Raw genomic sequence first — 18,792 nt, forward strand, 5'->3', positions numbered from 1 at the left:
CCCCAGGGGCTGGGGCAGGGGCAGGGGCAGGGGCGGCGCGGTGTCGGTGTCTGCAGCATCCCGGTGTCCGGCTCCGGTCGCTGCACGCCTCGGCTGTCTCCTCCCCTCTCCCGCCCTCACCTCCACGCGGGGCTGCCTCGGCCAGCCAACTCTGCGCACTTTGCCCCTTGTTGGCAGCGGATAAAAGGGGTCTGAGGAAATACGGGACACGGTCACCCACTGCCAGCTCGAGCCTTTAAATCCCCAGCCCGGGGAGATCCACGCACAGCAGGTCGGGCTCCGACACCCATCCAGCGTGCAGGGCTCGCAGAAGGGCTCCGAGCGCTCCGGAACGAGTCCACCCTCTGGCCCCGCGGTCCCGCGCTCCGGCCCGCAGTCTCAGCCCGGGGAAAGGGAGCCTAGCCTCTGGGAGCCAAGATGCCGGCCCACTTGCTGCAAGAGGAGGTGAGCTTCCCGGCCACGGCCACACCGCGGGCTCGCCGGCCGGCTCGGGCTGCTCGGCGACTGGGTGTTGGGGGAGAGAGTCGAGACCTCCGGAAGGACTTGGCCACTTTTCCGAGCGGCACAGCCTTCAGCTGGTTGGGAATGTGGATTGTAATCTGGGGACTGGATTCCCCAACTTTTGTTTCTTAAGCTTTCAAGTAGAGACGCACCTGGTCGTGCGGTACTTGCACGGTCGGTGCGGGTTTTCCTTTGTGTGTCCGAAGTAGAGACGCACCTGGTCGTGCGGTACTTGTATGGTCGGTGCGGGTTTTCTTTTGTGTGTCCATAGTGGGGACGAGCGTTTAGCCCCGACCCACTTCCCCTCCACCTTGAGGCTTCATCCCATCTATCCCGGCGTCTCCGGGAACCCTCCCCTCTTCTCACGCGGGCTACACGCCGCTCTACTCACCCGTTTGCCTTGGGGCAGGGACTGCGCCTGTATTCCACCCTGCCCCCAGCCTGCTGAGCGGAGTGGCCGCCCTCCACGTGTCCCCTCCTGACCGCTGCCTCCTCCTCTCCCTTCCAGATCTCCAGCTCCTACACCACCACCACCACTATCACAGCCCCTCCCTCCAGGGTCCTGCAGAATGGAGGCGGCAAGCTGGAGAAAACGTCCCTGTGCTTTGACGAGGACATCCGCCCGGAAATCAGCGATGACATACACGACCCCAGCTACCAGGACAAGGAGGGCCCGGCGCCCAAGCTGGAGTACGTCTGGAGAAACATCATCCTCATGTCTCTGCTGCACTTGGGAGCCCTGTATGGGATCGTCTTGTTTCCCACCTCCAAGTTCTACACCTGGCTCTGGGGTAAGCAGGTTCCCCTGTCCTCCTGACTCAGTACCCAGGGTTCTCACTGCTCTTTTAATAAGGTAGGACCTTACAGGGAAGCTGGTCCCTCCTGGCCCAGATTTCCCCACACTTCTCTTTGGTTGCCTGAGACTGGGATTGGAGCCTAGGGGCTGAGGTGCAGGGCTGACAGTTCTGGGGCTCCCTGAGACCAAGTGCTGCCAGCCTTCCAGTGTAGCTCCTTGGCCAGGAAGTCAGCTTGCCCTGAAAGAGCTTTGCTGCTGGAGTCATTGCTCGACTGTCTGTCCCAGCCCTGCCAGCCACAGAAGGTGTGGGGACATGTCACCGGCTCAGTGGCTCTGCAGAGTAGGGAAGTGTGGGTTGAGCAGGGCAGGGAAACCGCTCAGGGAGCGAGTTGATTGAAAAGGGAGTGAGAGGGCTGGTTACCTGCAAAACCATCTGGCTTGACCCCTTGGCTAGATGGGATCCCTTGTTAGAAAGGTGGAGAAGGCTCCTGTGTGGCCCAGGTCATACGTGTGTAGCGCTGTCACGCCACCGGGTTCTCCAAGGTGTTGCGCATGCTGTCCATGGAATGTTCCTAGAAGGAAAAGAGAGTGAAGACATGATTCCTAATGCCTTTCCCATCCAGCCCGCTCCCTCCCTCTCTGCTGGTGCCAGGAAGTGCCAAGGACTCAGGGGCTTCTGACGTTCATCCTCCCTGTCCCACTACTCGGCCTTCCCAGCCAGGGACAGCCAGGCTGCCCTCCCGACCCAGTACCCAAGGCCAGAAAAGAGAAGCCCAAGCAGCCGGGCCTTGCGACTGCTGCAGTGAGGGAGCGTTCTGGGTTTGTCCCTGAGCTGCCCTGAGCTCAGCTTTTTCGTGATCCAGCTGTGCGGGCTGAACCAGGCCCTAGCCCTGGACGCACATGTGCTTTGCGGGCAATTTCACCAGTGAAGGGAGAGCTGGGAGTGCCCCAGACCCAGGGTGAGCCAGGACACCCTCTCCAGAAAACAACTCAAGGTTTTTCAGGGTGTTTCTCAAGTGTGGGGTGTTTTTTGACAGCTCCCCCCCCAAGGAGTTATTTATTTATTTATTTATTTGACTTTATTGCTAACATTACTTATTCTTTGTCAGTTTGACCAGAGAGAGACAGAGAGGATGAGAAATGGGAAGTGAGTACATAAGCTGTCAGGTCCAGGACTCAAACCGTGTTCACCCATGTGGGAGTCCAGCACCCTGATCACCATGCCACCTGCCAGCCCCTGACAGCTTACTCTTGGAGGCTAGTTATGGAGCAGGGCTGATAGTAGTTGCAGCCTTCTGAAGGTGGTGAGATGTGGTCCGCCAAGCTCCGTCTCGGGAACAGCGACCAGGATCTCCTTTCTTGGGATCTCGGTTTTTGTAGGTCCCAGCTGGGGGCAACAGAACTTTTTCAGGACCAGGAAGGAAGCTTTCCCTGGGTTACTTTCTGTCATAGTTGTGGCAAAGGCACATCATGAGAGCCAGCAAAAAGGGCTTTATAGGGCCAGCAGGTGGTACGGTGGTTAAGGTGCTGGACTCCCATAGGGCTGACCACAGTTTGAGTCCTGGACCCGGTGGCTTGAAAATCACACTGGGCACATGTGCATGCGTGCCCAAGACCCTAAGAGGAGAATGGAGGAGAAAGGATTGCAGCGTGGCCATCTCCCGGGGGGCTGATTTCTCACTTGCTCTCTCTCTCTGTCTCTGGCAAATGCACGTTCCCTATGGCAGAAACCTTAAGAAAAAAAAGGAAGAAGGGCTTTTATATTTGCGAAAGGAGGGGGCCACCTCTAGCCCCTCTGAGAACGCAGCAGGACTGAAGTTGTCTCCTAAGGAGGGAGACTTCACAAGGACCTTGTGAAGGTCCTCAGGCGCCTTCCAGCCTCAGCACTGGGTAGCCCTTGTTAAGGACAGGGTTTGCCCGGATGGTCTGCCTGGCCTCACTGGCTGCTAGCGCAGGGAGTAGAATGCTCTCCCGAAGCTAAGCCTATGCCCGCTACCTTTTTGGTGCCTTGCCCATGGGTGTGTGCTGAGCCCTTGGACGGAGAAACGTGGCACACCGAAACTGGATGGTGACGTGACTTTACTCCTGTCCCTGGCTGTCCCTGGGCCCTGTAGTGGATGAGTGTCTTGATGCTGATAGGAGGGTGTCAGAACTCCTTTGTCTTAAGGAATAAGAAAGGAGGGTCAGAGGTCTCAGATTCTTTTTCTTTTCTTATTTTATCTCTAAAGAAGGCAGTGAATTAGCAACTGGCTGTGATGTTAGCATTTCTCTTAAGGTAGGGCTGAAGAGACCACTCGTCAACACCCCTCAAGTCTCTTTCTTAGGGCCAAAGCTATGAGATGTTGCTTGAGCTTCCACTGGGCCATTAGTGATTCTGCCCCTGGGGAAGAACTGACTTAAGCCCTTCTAACTGAGTGACTTAGAAATGTTCATAGAGGGACCAGCAGTTAGCGTAATGGCTATGTCGCTGGACTCCCATGTAGTCGACCATAGTTCGAGTCCTGGACCTGGTGGCTTAAACTCACACCGGGCACATGTGCATGCATACCCAAGAGCCCGAGAGGAGAAGGGATTGTGGTATGGCCATCCCCCCTGGGGGATGATTTCTTGCTTTCTGTCTCTGTCTTTCTGGGGAGCGCACGCTCTCTATAGCCAAAAAAAAAAGAAATGTTCATAGAGAGGGCATTGGAGCGCCTGGTTCTTTCCCAATCCCCCTGTTAATGTGACATCTTATGTGTTTCCTGAGTCAACTTGCCAGGTCTTCTGTGGCATGGAACAACCCCAGATGCTTCCTCGGATCTGAGTTGGGTGCTTTCATAGCTTTTTTTTTTTCCCCCCCTTTGGAAGCTTAACTCTCATTTTTCTGGGACAGATACAGTGAGATACGGTGGCAAGATACCGACCACCACATGGCCTAAGCCAGCAAAGCCACCTGGTGGCTTAATCCCGGCCCACAGGGAATGTGGAGGGAACTTCCATGGGGGCAGGCCCTCCTGGGGCTTCTCCAGGTGGAATAGGACGGGAAGAGGAGATAGGGGAGGGAGAGGAGGCTGTTCGGGAGACTGCTGTCTGGCTGCCAGAGAGCAGGACAATTTGTTACAATGTGTGGTGTCTCCAACTGCAACTAAGTCCGAGGCCACTGAGGAGCTATTGTTTCTAGTTGTTTCCCTGGGAGTGAGACATTAGCCCACAGTTTGTACCAAGGCCTCAGCCCCTGCCTCCCAGAGCTGCTGAATGGAGGGAGACAAGGGTACACCCAGCAACCCGCTTCCTACTTAGAGATTAGAGTTTGCACCTTCCGGGCCTGCAGGCTTCTGGGAGGAGAGGCAGGACAACGCTGGGGTGCTCTGCTGATGGCTTTGAGGGTATCCCACCACTGTCCAGACTTAGTGAAGCCTGATGAGAGTGGCTGGCGTGGCAGTGGAGTGACAGAAGTGTGCACGTGTCTTGGAGCGGCAGCGAGTGGTAGAGCTGAAACACGAATGCTTGCTGACCGAAACCTAGCTTCGAACCATGCCTCCCCTTCGTACTGGCCACGTGACCATAGGGAGCCACCTGTCTGAGTTTCTGTTTCTTCAACTGTAAGGTGACGACAGTAACACACCACCCCCCTAGACAGGCTATAGCCAGTGGATTAGAGAATATCAGAATCCTCGGTAAAGCCCGAGACAGGACACAAACGACTTGTGCACAGGGCTGATTTTCCCTGATAAGGCCACACTGCCTGCTAAAGTACCAAAATGCTTTCATACCGGCTGGTAAGTAGCCATCGTTCTGCGTCTCCCGCATGTCCTCTACGACTCAGGACTGCTAGAATTGGTCAGTACCTGGATGTTACTGGCTATTATTTTAATAACACCCTTGTTTATGGGTCCTAAACATCCCAAGAGTAATTTGTGGTCCTTAAACAATTATAGAGGAGGGGCCAGCGAGTGGCATGGAGATGAAAGTACCTAGATCCCACATGGCCGATTGAGTGGTTCGAGTCCCAGATTTGGTGGCTTGAAAAACTCACCGGGCATGCATGCATGCCTGCCCAAATATCTGCAAGGAGAATGGAGAAGGGATAGCAGTGTGGTCAACCCCCCGTGGGGGGTGCTTTTTTACTTCCTCTCTCTGGTGAGCACACATGCCCTACCGCAAAACAAACAACTAAAACCGTAGCGGTCAGCTGCAGCTCAGAGGAGATAGGACCTGGGTACTGCCCCTGCAGACTGAGAGTGACAAGTGGTCGTGTGGTCAGCCCTACCCACTCTCCTGCCTCTGACTCCTTAGCTCCTGGAACTCCTTAGCCTATCCCAGTTCCTAGGTGAAGAGGCAGGGCGGTGATGGCAGTTTTCAAGTGGTCCGATCTAAGCGAGCAGAGTACTCGTAGCGTTCAGAGTGCCTGCAGAAACACGGGCTCTGGCGTCAGGAGCGTGTCCTCGGCAGGCCCGCCCAGGGGCACGTGCACTGTGCTGACTCGTGGTCTCCTCTGGGCAGTGCTGTTCTACTACCTGGTCAGTGCCCTGGGCATCACGGCCGGCGCACACCGCCTGTGGAGCCACCGCACCTACAAGGCTCGGCTGCCCCTGCGGCTCTTCCTGATCATCGCCAACACCATGGCCTTCCAGGTAAGAAGCGGGCTCTGCACAGCCCTCTGTGCTCCAGCTACCGATAATCCAGGCCACCATGGAGGGCGTTGGCGCCCAGAGGGGACCCACGCCTGGACAGCCGTTTTGCTTCCTTCTCCCCCGTGGTCACCTCGGGTGCAGGCCCAGTCCTAAGTCCACAGAGCTGGAGGGTACTTCCAGGTCACTGGGCCCGGGAGACAGGAGAGGACAGGATGTGTTCTCTGCCTGGGCTCGTCTGTGGTCCTAAGTTCCCAGGTAATCGGGACCCGCTGTGCTTCTGCATAGGGGCTGCTGTATGGTCAGCAGCGGACCGTTTTCCCGGGCAGACATTGGACAAGCAATTCATTTCTTAAAGTGACTATCTTGGGACCTCCCTCGGGGATTGAACCCACTTGTTTTCAGATAAGAACAAACACTTTTCAAGCACCCACCATGTGCCTGGCACTATGAGCAGTCTTAGGAGGGAGGTACTATTTTAGCACCATTTTACAGATGAGAGGATGAAGTCACCAGCATCGTGGCCCTGTCTTGGGCTGCCATGCTGGCTAAGTCAGGTATTAAGGGGTACTGGAGCAAAAAGTGTATAGTGGAGACAGATCTTAGAAAGGACGTCGTCGTAGCTATTTAGCTCTTACCGGTGGGCAGGGGAGGGAGCTAGCGTGGGGCCTAGCTTGAAGTAAAAGGCAAAGAGAAAACCAGTAAGTCCCCTTTGGCAGGGCATGTCCCAAATCCTTACTGCATCCGCATACTTACCTCTGCCAAAGCCACTCATATCTGGAGACCCCGTGATGTCCTTGCCGGGTAAAAGGAGGAAAAATATTGGTACATTCTTTAGGAGATGGAAAGAGTCCCAGAGAAGCCCAGAGGTCATTTGGAAATACGGCCATGGCTGTGATTTGCATGTTTGGTCTCGTTCCTGGGTGGTATGAGCTTCCTCTTGTCATAGCACCAGGAGGTAGCCTCTGCCAACTCTATCTCCTAACCAGGACCCTAAGACACAAGGCTGCCTGCCTCGTATCCTCCATGTCCAGGGTTAGGCGGGCCATGAAGACCTTTTCCACCATTCCTTGCTTGAAGAATTAAAGTCCTTTCCCAAGGGAACTCTCTGAGCCTGTGTGACTTCCCTTCATCCTACCTACCATAGAACCTTCAAGCAGCGGCAGTCTTATTCCTGTGGTCCTGGAACTTCAGGTTGCTCGTCCACTTTGGCCTCAGTGGCAAGTTGAGCGATCCAGGGAGCTCCTGAATCCCTGCAGAGCCCAGATCCCTAGGTGTTTTGTGAGGTTGGGCTGAGAGCTGTGGGTTCCTGAAGATATCTCCCCGTTGGAATTCTCCTAAGAGAGTGTCTGTCTTCAGGCCTGCATTCCTCTTCTTTGTCCCTCCAGAATGATGTTTATGAATGGGCCAGAGATCACCGTGTCCACCACAAGTTCTCGGAAACACATGCTGATCCTCATAACGCCCGACGTGGCTTTTTCTTCTCTCACGTGGGTTGGCTGCTTGTGCGCAAACACCCAGCCGTCAAAGAGAAGGGTGCTTTGCTAGACTTGTCTGACCTAAGAGCTGAGAAACTGGTGATGTTCCAGAGGAGGTGAGTGAAGTGATGGTGGAAGTCGGGGTCGGGTCCTAGACAGCTGCTATTTGGGGGTTCCCTTTTTTCTCCTGAGAAGTGTATTGGGTTTGCAGGTTCCACATCTTCATCTAAAACCGCAGTGTTCTGGATCCCACCAGGCCCTGTAGCTGTAGACTATCGCTCCAGTTTTTCCTCTCTGCGCTGTCTTAATTAAACCAATTCAATTCAACACATGTCTATTGACCTAGAGTAGCCATGGTTACAAAGGTGAATGCAGCCGAGTTCTTACATTCCAGGAACGTGTATCCTATTTTGGAGCGTGGGGTGGGTGGAAAGAAGCCGAGTACCTGAATAACAGTGATACGGGATGGGATATTTCTGTGAGAAGTACAGAGGGGAGGGAGATTGCTCAGTGGGGGACTTCAGGGAAGAGTTCATGAAGAAAGTAGCTTTGGAATCCACTGATGGAGGGAGATTTTCACAGGGACGTGGGGAGGGGCAGTGCAAACAGAACAGAACGAGCTAGGCTTACATCACATTCCACGGTAGTCCTTCTGCGTGAAGTCTGGGTGTGATGGGAAATAGGGCTGGAAAAGCTGCATGCCATTTTTTACAGAGTCCTAAAAGCATACTTACGGTCTAATTCAGTGGGCGATTGAAAACCGTTTTTAGCTTTTTTGAAACAACCATGCAGCCATCAGGAATGTGCTGTAGAGAGGCTGTTGTCAGGGCAGGTGAAAGAAGCCATCGAGGCTGAGACCAGAGGCAGAGGCACCGGCAGGTAGCGGATGCAGGCTCAGGACTGGCAAGGCTGGGACGGAGTTAGCGGCAGGGAAGGTCAGTGGTGTGAGGAGTTTGACAGCTGAAGGGATGCTCGGAGTTGGTTCTCTTGAAATGTTGGCCGCCTGGACTCCTTTGGGAATGACAATAGAATAGGGCCTCCCGAGGGACGGAGGCCTTGGGGTGATCCAGGACCCTCGGTGTGCCTCTGAGGGGAGAGCAGAGACGGGCCAGCAGGAAATGGAAGCATGACACCAAACCCAGACTCTTCCAGAAAGCGCGGGTGGGAGGCGGCAGGCGGAAGGAGAGCCCCGTGTGCTGTGTTGAGTGGGTCCGCCTGGCTCACCCGCATGCCGCCGTCCCACCGTCGAGAAAAGAGCAGTGGGTCACGGTTAGGAGACATGCATTCCAGTCCCTGCTCCCAGGGAAGCCATTTAACCCCCCTCATGACTTCACCTAAAGAGCGAGATGACGCCACGGCCGCGGAAGGCCCCCACCTCGCTCCCTGAGTGTCTCCTGTGCTCGCGATGCAGGCGGAAAGTCGGCCCAACCCAGAGAGAGTGGGAGTCCGGGTAGGTCTCGGATCCTCCCCACTGAGCCGCGTGTGATCTGGCCTTAGGTACTACGTCCCCGGGGTCCTGCTGATGTGCTTCATCCTGCCCACACTGGTGCCCTGGTGTCTCTGGGGAGAGACCTTCATGCACAGCTTGTACGTCGCCACTTTACTGCGCTACGCCACCGTGCTCAACGCCACCTGGCTGGTGAACAGCGCTGCCCACCTCTATGGATATCGCCCTTATGACAAGACCATCAACCCCCGGGAGAACATCCTGGTCTCACTGGGTGCTGTGGGTGAGTCCTGCATCAAGTGGTCTGCCGATTAGGGGAGCGGGCAAGGAGCCAGAAAAACTAGACGAACCTGTTTTATGACTACGTCCTGTTTTTCCACCATGATAAAATGAGGGGGCAACGTAGTGGAAAACCCTGATGAGAATCAGGCAACACGTCTGACGTGGGAAGAAAAGGGTTAAAAAAAAAAAAAAAAACATGGCCGGGACCAGCAGTTGGCATAATGGTTATGTCGATAGACTCCCATGTAGTGGATCCCAGTTCGAGTCCTGGACCCGTTGACTTAAAACTCATGCCAAGAGTGTGTGCATGTGTGCCCAAGATCCCAAGAGGAGGCTGGAGGAGAGGGGATTGTGGCACAGCCATCCCTCCAGGGCAGTGACTTCTTGCTTTCTGTGTCTCTCTCTAGTGAGCACATGGGCCCTCTGTAAAAAATCTCTTTTAAATTAAAAAAAGGGGAGGGCCAGCAGGCGGTATGGTGGTTGGAGAGCAGGACTCCCACATGGCTGACACAGGGTCATGTCCCAGATCTAGTGGCTTGCTTTCTCACTTCCTCTCTCTTTCTGCCTGTCTTTGGTGCCCTATAGAAAATTAAGAGGATGATAATAATAAGTTAATTAAATAGATGATTCTTTTTTTAAAATTGCCTTTAATTCCAGGTTGCTGAAAATCTCCAAATGAGCCCCTTGGGGTTTTCCTTTTTCTACCCCAGGCTGCACCACAGTCTTGTTTGTGCAGAAAATGTTTAAGTAGAATGTAGGGTCATCTAAGTGACCAGGAAGCCTGGTGTTTTATATTTAAACATGCTGTATAAGACACAGACTGAATCATTGTAATTTACATCATCGCCTTCAAGTTTGCCACATTAAATGATTTCTACCTCAGCCAGACACAGACTGAATCATTGTAATTTACATCATCCCCTTCAAGTTTGCCACATTAAATGATTCCTACCTCAGCAATGCCGTTCTTCGGTGTGTGCCACGTCTCGCTTGGTGATGCCAATGTCAAGGGCATCAAAGCGACTGTCGGCCCCCGACAACCGTCCACCTCGTCCCCTCTTCTCCTGTTCTTTGCTCTTCCACTTCTGTCCCAGGCTGGGAATGCCTGCCCCCCACCCAACATGGCTTAGGGAATCTCTCCACAAGGCAGTTGGTTTGATCACAAGTTGATCTAATGTTCACTGTTGCTCTGTAATTCCAATCCCAGTGAACTTATTATTATTATTTTAATTTGATATAGGGCGTGTATGCTCACCAGAGAGAAAGAGGGAAAGTGACAAAGCAAGCCGTCAGGTCCAAGATTTGAACCACAGTCAGCCATGTGGGAGTTCAGAGCCTTAACCACCATACCACCTGCTGGCCCCTTTACTATCTTTCTTAAAAGTATTATTTTCCTTTTTGAAAAACATTTTTTATTTATTAGCTGGGATTTTTCAAGCTGCTGGGTCTGGGACTTGAATTACGGTCAGCCATGTGGGAATCCAGCGCCTCTTTTTTCTTTTTTCCTTAAAGAAAGTCACTGGTGACATTTTTTTTTTTTTTTAAGAATAGTTATTGAATTTTATTTGTTTTTGTTGTTGTTGTTGTTTTTTAAATTTGATGAGAGAGAAAGAGAAAGTGAGAAAGCAAGCTGCCGGGTCCAACACTCGAACCATGGTCAGCCATGTGGGGGTGGGTCTAGCTCCTTAACCACCACCACGCCACCCGCCCTGCCCCCACTTTGTTTAATGCAGATCACTCTCCTCCTTTCGGGCACCTTCTGCTATTGTCTATGCTCTTACTTTGACCATGCTTGAAATAAATCACCTATACCATATAAATGTGAGATTTTCACAGAAATGGAAGTTTCTGGAATAAGTCATGGCCTGAGTTGCAGACGGGTCTGTGGTGAGCCACTCCCCAGCCTCATTCTGGCTCTCAGTTCAAAGCTGTTGCGTAGCTCCTGTTGTCACCCCTCTCCATGCCTGCTGCTTCCATCCTTATCAGCGCACCCTTTGTTCTCCAGCTGTCTCCTGCCACTCTGATCTTGCTTCTTGAGTTCCCTCCCTGCAGTCACAAGCTCCTCACAGTCTGCCAACGCGCGGCCCTCCCTCAGCCTGCTGGGGCTGCCTCCCACTGTCCCAGTTGCAAAGTCTTCTCCTTTTCCACCCATTGACCCCTTTTCCCTCCCTTGTTTATGGGAGCAACCATAGGCCTGGTTAATGCTTACACAGAGGCTGACCGCAACACCGCTTATGGAAATAGTGATCTTCCGCCACTACCTTGAGCCTTGGTGTTACCCTGCTCCTGCTCGGTTCACAGGGCTCCTCGGGGGTCACGGAGGAGGACTATTAAGATGCCCCGGATGGTGTCACTTACTTGGTAGGGCTTCCTGCACATGACTGTCGTTAATATCATTATTCTTCAGGAGGTGAGGGGGGGGTCTATCTACAAAGGTCCCAGCAAGCTCTTCTGTTAGCTTAGCTCTCCTTTATCCTGGCTTTACCCAGCCTGATAAGGGTCAGTGTTAGTCTTCATGTGCTTTAGGAAGACGAGTCCCCCAAGAATAGAGTTTCCAAAGTTTACCCATGTTGCAGATACTGTCCTGAATGCAGAATGGCACTGTTTTTATCACAGAAACTGAAAGAATGAGAAGCCAGAGCAGCCCACCCTGAGCCGGCAGTGGCCCTGGGTCTCTTGGCACTTCTGTCGGCGATGCCCATTCTGTTAGAACCTCCCTCCCTCAGCGGTAGCACCGGCTCCACAGGGAAGGTGTGCGCCTTTACTCCTCTGCAAAGCACGGCCCAAGTTCCTCATTCTGGACTTTCTCCCCGCCGACCCGAGCACAAGCACGGGGTCTCAGGACAATGTTTAGTGAGGCTCTGGAATTTTCCAACCTAAATCCATTTCCAGCTTGAGCAGCTTCTCTCTAGTCATCTTACCCTCTGAGAGAAACTGCCTGTTGTCCTCCCACAAAGGTTCTTAGGTGAGGGCCAGCCAAGTGGCATGGTGGTTAAGGCAGCTTGATCGCTTATGACCAGCTCTGAGGTTCAAGTCCTGGACCTGGTGACTTGAAAAACGCACTGGTGTGTGTGCCCAAAATCCCAAGAGGAGAAGGGATTACAACACGCTCAACCCCTCAAGAAGTGCTTTCTTGCTTTTTCTTTCTCACTTTGTCTCTCTCTGGCAAGTGCACATGTCATATGGCAAATTTGTTTTTTATTTTAAAAAATATTTATGTAATTTTATTTATTATTATGCTAAATTTTGCTATAGGGTACATGCACTCACCAGAGAGAGAGAAAGCCTCCAGTTCCGGGACTTGAACCACAGTCAGCCATGGGGGAGTCCAGCACCTTAACCACCACAGTACCTGCTGGCCCCACCCTGTAGCAAATTAAATTTTAAAAAAAGTTCACAGACAGTTATGGATGACTAGAGTCTCTTGATGTCCCTGAAGGGGATCTGTTTGGCTCTGAGTAGCGGAAGTTGGATTCATCCATTCATTCAACAATGGCAAGTTTCTCTGAGGTTCATGGCACCTCGCTAATAACAGGAACGCGAAGATCAGGGAGACAGCCATCCATTGTCACTCCCTCATTTCTCTCCTTGCTTTTTGTCACAGGTGAGGGCTTCCACAACTATCACCACACCTTTCCCTATGACTACTCCGCCAGTGAGTACCGCTGGCACATCAACCTAACCACATTCTTCATTGACTGCATGGCGGCCCTCGGCCTGGCTTACGACCGGAAGAAAGTGTCCAAGGCCGCGGTGCTGGCCCGGATTAAAAGAACTGGAGATGGAACCTACAAGAGCGGCTGAGTTTGCGATCCCTCGTGTTCCTTTTCCAAAAGCCAGCTGGGCAGAGGTGTAATGTTCTGTTTATTAACTACTGAATAATGCTACCAGGATGCTAAAGATGACGATCTAACCCATTCCAGCACAGTATTCTTGTACAATGCACAAGTATTGAAAGCCAACAACTCTGCCTTCATGATGCTAAGCTGATTTCATTCTTATTTCTCCTCTTCCCTTCTCCCTCTCCTCGCCCCATCGTCGTCTCCCTCTTCTCTGCTTTGTCCCTCTCTCCATCTTCTCCTTCTCTGCCTCCCAGGGAAGCCGCTGATCAGTCGCTGGTTGGTGCCCAGCTTCCAAAGCCTAGACGACCTTTCTGTAGTCTGAAACAACTGGTCTTAGCCCCAGAGAACTCTTTTTTTTTTTCTTTTCTGGAGCTGTCCTGAGTTTCAAGGTAGGTGGCTCAAGCTGGAGATAGAGCAAAATCCTCCGGCAAGCCTCCTGTTCATTATCTCGAGCCCAGTCTCTTGCTAGATGGACTGGAAAGGTGACTATTCGGCACAAAGCTTCTAAAGCAGGTCAATTGCCAGGGGAGAGAGTTCGCACGGGCAGTAGGATTGATAAGTAAAGATGGGGTGGGGTGGAAAACAAGGCCCAGGACGCCCTTCTCTGAGCAGACACAGAGCTTCCTGCCCGCTGGGACCCGGCACCTCACCGGGAGGCAGGCTTCCTTTCTCTCCCAACTCTGAGTAGCAGTGGCGATGAGGCTTGGCAGTGTTAGGACAGGAAAACCCACCTCGACGTCTCCGTGTAGTTTAGGCTGAGGATAAAGAAGAAACACCTAATTTGTAGTAAAAGTGACCTCTCTGCTGGGCAAGTTTTTCTTTTTTCCCCCTGCTTTCATAACAAGGAGATTTCTTATTTCACAGAACAAGAAGTCTCGAGGTTGGGTGTCCCCAGAAGGGGTGAATGCCGCAGCTCATAGAATTGGGAGGATTCCATGAGCTGCTCATCCAGGTTCTTTCCCCTCTCTGCTCTGTCACCTTCAGGACAGTGGTGGCTTCCCTTCATAGTAAGAAGATGGCTTTGGCATTTCCAAACACCCCCGAAAGGAAGGATTTTAGGAGCTGTAGTGGGCTCAAATCTAAAAATAGATCTACGTGTATACTTCGCTTGCAAAATTAAAGTATTTCACTTAGGGTATTTCCCTCTACAAGAGGGGTGTTTGAAGAGGAGAGAAGGAGTTAGCTGGGTTGTCTGCTTTCCCCCTCCACGGCTGGAAAGAGGTGGAGAGGCCAAGGTGGGCTCTGTGGGCTCTTCCTAAGAGAACGTCACAAAGGAAGGGCTCTGAGAACACTGCCCGCGGATTCAGAGGGTACTGCGTTATTGGCGGTCCTAGTGAAACAAGTTAAATGTTCAGTCTGTTCCAGTGTCTCCGTGGAAGGAGTAGAATCTTGCAGGCTTCTCCTTGGTGTGTCCCTTCTCTCATTCCTTGCTGTGTTGATATCTTGCCTAAAGCCTAGGAGTGCCTGGGGGCAGGGTGAGGTAGGAATCTCAACCACCTGATTCTGGGTTCCTGGCTCCACCTTCTCTGTCCCTTTCCTCTTGGTTCTCTCTCTCTTCCCTAGTTTTCTTTTTCTGGACAGCAGCCTCCTCTGTCTTCAGGCTGTGAGGACTGGCTGTCCAGGTAGCTCCCTCATCTGCAGACAGCATGCTCAGGGGCACTGAACCACTGTTGAGCTTCAGAAAATAGAGCTAGCTGCCACTGTCACTTTGCCTCCAGCGTCCCTCCACTTACACCCCATGCCCCATGCCACACTGCTGGCTCAGGACGAGGCCAAACATCCTAGAGATACCCCTGGCTCCTAGAGGCTCTCCCATGAGGTGTGGCCAAGCCCAAAGCTCACACTGTACCAGTGAGCCAGCCGTGGAGCCCAGGGGTTTTCCATCTCCATCTGGGCCAGACCCAGAGAGCACGCCAAATGCCCCCTTGCTTGCTCAGTAAGCCTGTTCCGCCCGAGTCTGTGTTCCCAGCTGACAGTGCAATGCTTGGAGAGCTAGGAGGAAGCCTAGACCTCCCTGGGAAGCACGAGAAACAAAGGCAAGTTCCCAAGTGCCTCACTGTGAAGGGAGGCCTGTTTCCTGGAGCCAGGGTGTCCTGCAACGCTTTGGATGAGACTCGGGATCTGAGATGCCGTGAGTGTTCAGCAAACTAACCAGCATTCCCCACAACACAGCCTAGGGCAGGTGATAGTCTAGGAGGAGTCTGAGGGGGAGGGAGAAACAGAACATTAATGTTTTGAGACCCTTGGACCACTCCTGTCCCTGTACCTCAGTCCTCAGTGTGGAAGTCTGGCTTTGCTCTGTTAAGACGGGAAATGTGCAAGACCCCTCGCTCTGTCCACTGTTGAGTCCCAGCAGTGGAAGGCAGGAGGGCCTTTTCTTCCTGTGTTCATTGAGTAGAGGCCTCAGGCGCTAGCCTGCAGTGAAGGCATCCTTGTCATTTGAGCTGTTCATCTCAGGAGAAGAGAACATTTTGGAACATCCGGTGACCTGTGTGCCTGCCCTTAGAGATATCTCTTATGTCGTTTCCATTCCACAGGTCATCGGATATCTGCTTTCTAAAATGTGGATAATAAAAGCAACTTTCTCTTCTTTCTATTGTGATCGTGTTCCATGGATCGTGATCCACACTGCAGCCCTACACCCGGGACTGCATGGAGACCTCAGGCTGAGGGCCATGGCGTGTTGGTGGGTGTGTGCAGAGGGGTGTGTGTCTGCTGAGTCAGGGACACTTATTTCCAAAATTCCAAAGCTCAATTCAAGTGACACATTAAGGAGCAGCTCAGAAACCCGAGTCCGAATCTCTAAGGTCCTCGCTTCATTGGTGTGCTGACCACTTATCTGGGTGCCTTACATCTTTTCTAATCAGTACTGATAGGAGCCTGCCCTCACTCCCCTCTGCCCACCCCTGTGGAGTCCCTTTGCACCTGAGAGTCCACAGAAGTGGCTGGTGGGGGAAGGGGCCTGGCTAGCTGAAGGATGACCAGTACAGCAATGCGTGGGATTCCCTTCTGGGCTTCATTGTGGAAACTTCTTAAGGCTGTTTTTATTAAGTGCCCACATTGGATGGAGGGTGGGAGTAATTTGAATGTATTTGATTTATAGTTCCTTTTTTTTTTTAGATGAAAAGATGGTTGTAGAATTTGAAATGGACATTTTTCTCCTTGGTTTGCTAGTATCCTGAGTGTATTCTCTGTAAGTGTAGCTCAACCGGGTCAGCGTGGAAGGTCAAGAAAGCAAGGTGGCGATGTTATGCTGGAGGTTAAGGCCACGGCCTCTCTTACCACTGTGCCACTGACTTGCTATGTGACCCCGGGCAAGTCACTTAACTATAATGTGCCTCAGTTTTCCTTCTGTTAAAATGGGGATAATAATACTGACCTACCTCAAAGGGCAGTTTTGAGGCGTGACTAATGCGTTTTATAAGCATTTGGGGATCCTTCAGCAGAGGAGTTCTCAAGTCTCGAGTATTTTTATAGTAGCAGTGTCCAGCATGAAATTGCTATGTCCACGGTCTCAGACGCTATCGTTAGTCTATACGGTTTTCTCCGAAGGGTTGACTGAAACCATTGGATAAGTGGTGGATAACTAGCCAGAAGAAATTTGAGAGTGCATAAACCCATTGCCATGGAAATATATGCAGGATACCTTTTCTTTGATTGGGTGGGATGTTTCCCTTTTTATGTGGGATAGTAGTTATTTGTGACCTAAACATAATTTGGAATAATTTCTATTAATATCAACTCTGAAGCTAGTTGTACTGATCCGAGATTGTGTTTGTTCATAATAAAAGTGAAGTGAATCTGATTACACTGTCTGGGAGTTTTTATTTACTTTTTTATTTTTTTATTTTTATTTTTTGGCTGTGATTCAAAGTCTCCTGGGACCCTATTTATGTCCGGTACCTTTAAGGGTAAAAAAAAGAAAAAGAAATGTGGAAGCTCCGATAGTTGACTCATACCCACTAACCTGCCCCGCCCTCCCGAAAGGTAACTGTAGGTTAAACTCCAGGCAGCAGGCAACCTGGAATCTACGGCCATGAAGTCAAACCTATTAATACCAGTTGGCACCTGGCCCTGGGGAAATGCCAGGTCTCGTCGTCCCATGGTCACATGGAGACAGGAGTTTCTGGGAGAGGAAGAGAGCGGCAGGGGAACCTTTCCCTGGGAAAGCTTGCAACCCAGGCTGGCCAGTCCAGCTCATTCCTGCCTAAATTACAGTCCCCTCCAGGGATCAGATGGCGTCCCAAGAATGCGGCACTGCACAAGGGCAAGGAAGATAAACCAACCCCTGGGAGGTCCGGAAGTTCCTGGAGCAGAGAGGGCTTCATGATCCCAAGGGGGAAAGGTTTTTGTACTTTAGCTTGTACTACCTTATCTGAGAACCCGTCTATGGAAACGGGCAGGGTGGACTTCTTACTCTTGGGAGAAGCTCCATATTTCGGCAGGAGCCACCTTGACTGATACCTAGGCTTCTGAGGGCACCCCAGAACCAGCTCTGCCAGTTCACCTCACTTTCTGGTCTCAGGTGGCCCTTGCCTTGGAGGAGAAACATGGGTTCTTCAGGAATTTTTTTTTTTTTTGGAGAGGTTTTTTTGTTACAGGGCGCGTGTGCTCTCCAGAAAGACAGACAGAAAGCGAGAAATCACCCCCCAGGGGGATGGCCACACCACAATCCAAGCACGCACATGCGCCTGGCGTGAGTTTAAGCCACCGGGTCCTGAATTCAAACCGCAGTCGACTACATGGGAGCCCAGCACCAGCCATTATGCTAACTGCTGGCCCTCAGGAATAATGTTTTTATTTTTAATAGAGGTTTTCACTATAGGGCACGTGCGCTTGTCAGAAAGAGATAGAAAGCGAGAAATCACCCTCTTGGGGGCATGGCCACACTAATCTCTTCCACATTCTCCTCTTGGGATTTTGGGCATGCGTACACATGTGCCCGGCATGAGTTTGAAGCCACCGGGTCCAGGACTCAAACCATAGTCAGCCATGTGGGGAGTCCAGTGACATAACCATTATGCCATCTACTGATCCTTCCTCAAGAGTAACTCTAAAAGTAGGACTCTGAGTGCCTAAAAGTCCATATAATTGAGACCTGGCCAGGCCTAAGGGACTTAAATTGGTGGTGACATTTTTTTTTTTTTATCAGTTAACATCGGCTTTTTACCTTGAGCCTCTTTCCCTCTTTATTGTTTAAAAATGTTCATCCATAATATCTTTCCAGTTTTGTTTTGTTTTTGTTTTTGTTTTTCTTTCTTTTTATTTTATTTTATTTTTTTGGCTAGTGTTCTCATGTGCTCGCCAGAGAGAGACAGAAAGGGACAGGAGAAAGCACCCCCATGGGGACTGGTCACAATGCAATTCCTATTCTACCTCTCCTTCTTTTCCGGATCGTGGGCATGCACACACACAAGCCTGGTGTTTCTCAAGCCCTGGCCATTCTATAACTGCCCTGCTCCTCACAAGTCTGCTTTGTTTCCCATTAGCTGGCATCCAATTCAGGCAATTTTTTTTTTTTTTCTTGGAGAGGTTTTCGCTATAGGGTGCGTGCACTCGCCAGACAGACAGAGAGAGACATAGAGACAGAAAGTGAGAAATCACCCCCCAGGGGGGATGGTCACGCTGCAATCCCTTCTCCTCCATTCTCCTCTTGGGATCTTGGGCACGCACGCACACGCGCCCGGCGTGAGTTTAAGCCACCGGGTCCGGGACGCGAACCGCAGTCGACTATGTGGGAGTCCAGTGACATAGCCATTACGCTAACTGCTGGTTCCCCAATTCAGGCAATTTTCTGGGCCAGCCCCATGGCCTAGGGCTAAGGGAGCTGGATCCC

At 51.8% G+C, this 18,792-nt stretch overlaps 1 protein-coding gene across 1 annotated transcript; it reads left to right on the forward strand.

Annotated features, from left to right (window-relative positions):
- Nucleotides 1-28: 28 nt before the first annotated feature.
- Nucleotides 29-16,761, forward strand: SCD (stearoyl-CoA desaturase). Its single transcript, XM_006157381.3, has 6 exons — nt 29-444; nt 1,010-1,292; nt 5,780-5,910; nt 7,296-7,501; nt 8,883-9,115; nt 12,719-16,761. The coding sequence occupies exons 1-6, from the start codon at nt 418-420 to the stop codon at nt 12,916-12,918; spliced, it is 1,080 nt and encodes a 359-aa protein (XP_006157443.1). The 5' UTR covers nt 29-417; the 3' UTR covers nt 12,919-16,761.
- Nucleotides 16,762-18,792: the final 2,031 nt, after the last annotated feature.

Source organism: Tupaia chinensis, unplaced genomic scaffold, assembly GCF_000334495.1.
Source record: "Tupaia chinensis unplaced genomic scaffold, TupChi_1.0 Scaffold000539_1, whole genome shotgun sequence".
Taxonomy (NCBI): Eukaryota; Metazoa; Chordata; class Mammalia; order Scandentia; family Tupaiidae; genus Tupaia; species Tupaia belangeri.

Bases quoted from the DNA above. Each gene is read 5' to 3' on its own strand.
- SCD (XM_006157381.3), top strand. From the start codon at position 418: ATGCCGGCCCACTTGCTGCAAGAGGAG. The intron at 1,293-5,779 runs GTAAGCAGGTTC...TCCTCTGGGCAG, and splicing joins GTTCTACACCTGGCTCTGGG to TGCTGTTCTACTACCTGGTC. The intron at 9,116-12,718 runs GTGAGTCCTGCA...TTTTTGTCACAG, and splicing joins GGTCTCACTGGGTGCTGTGG to GTGAGGGCTTCCACAACTAT.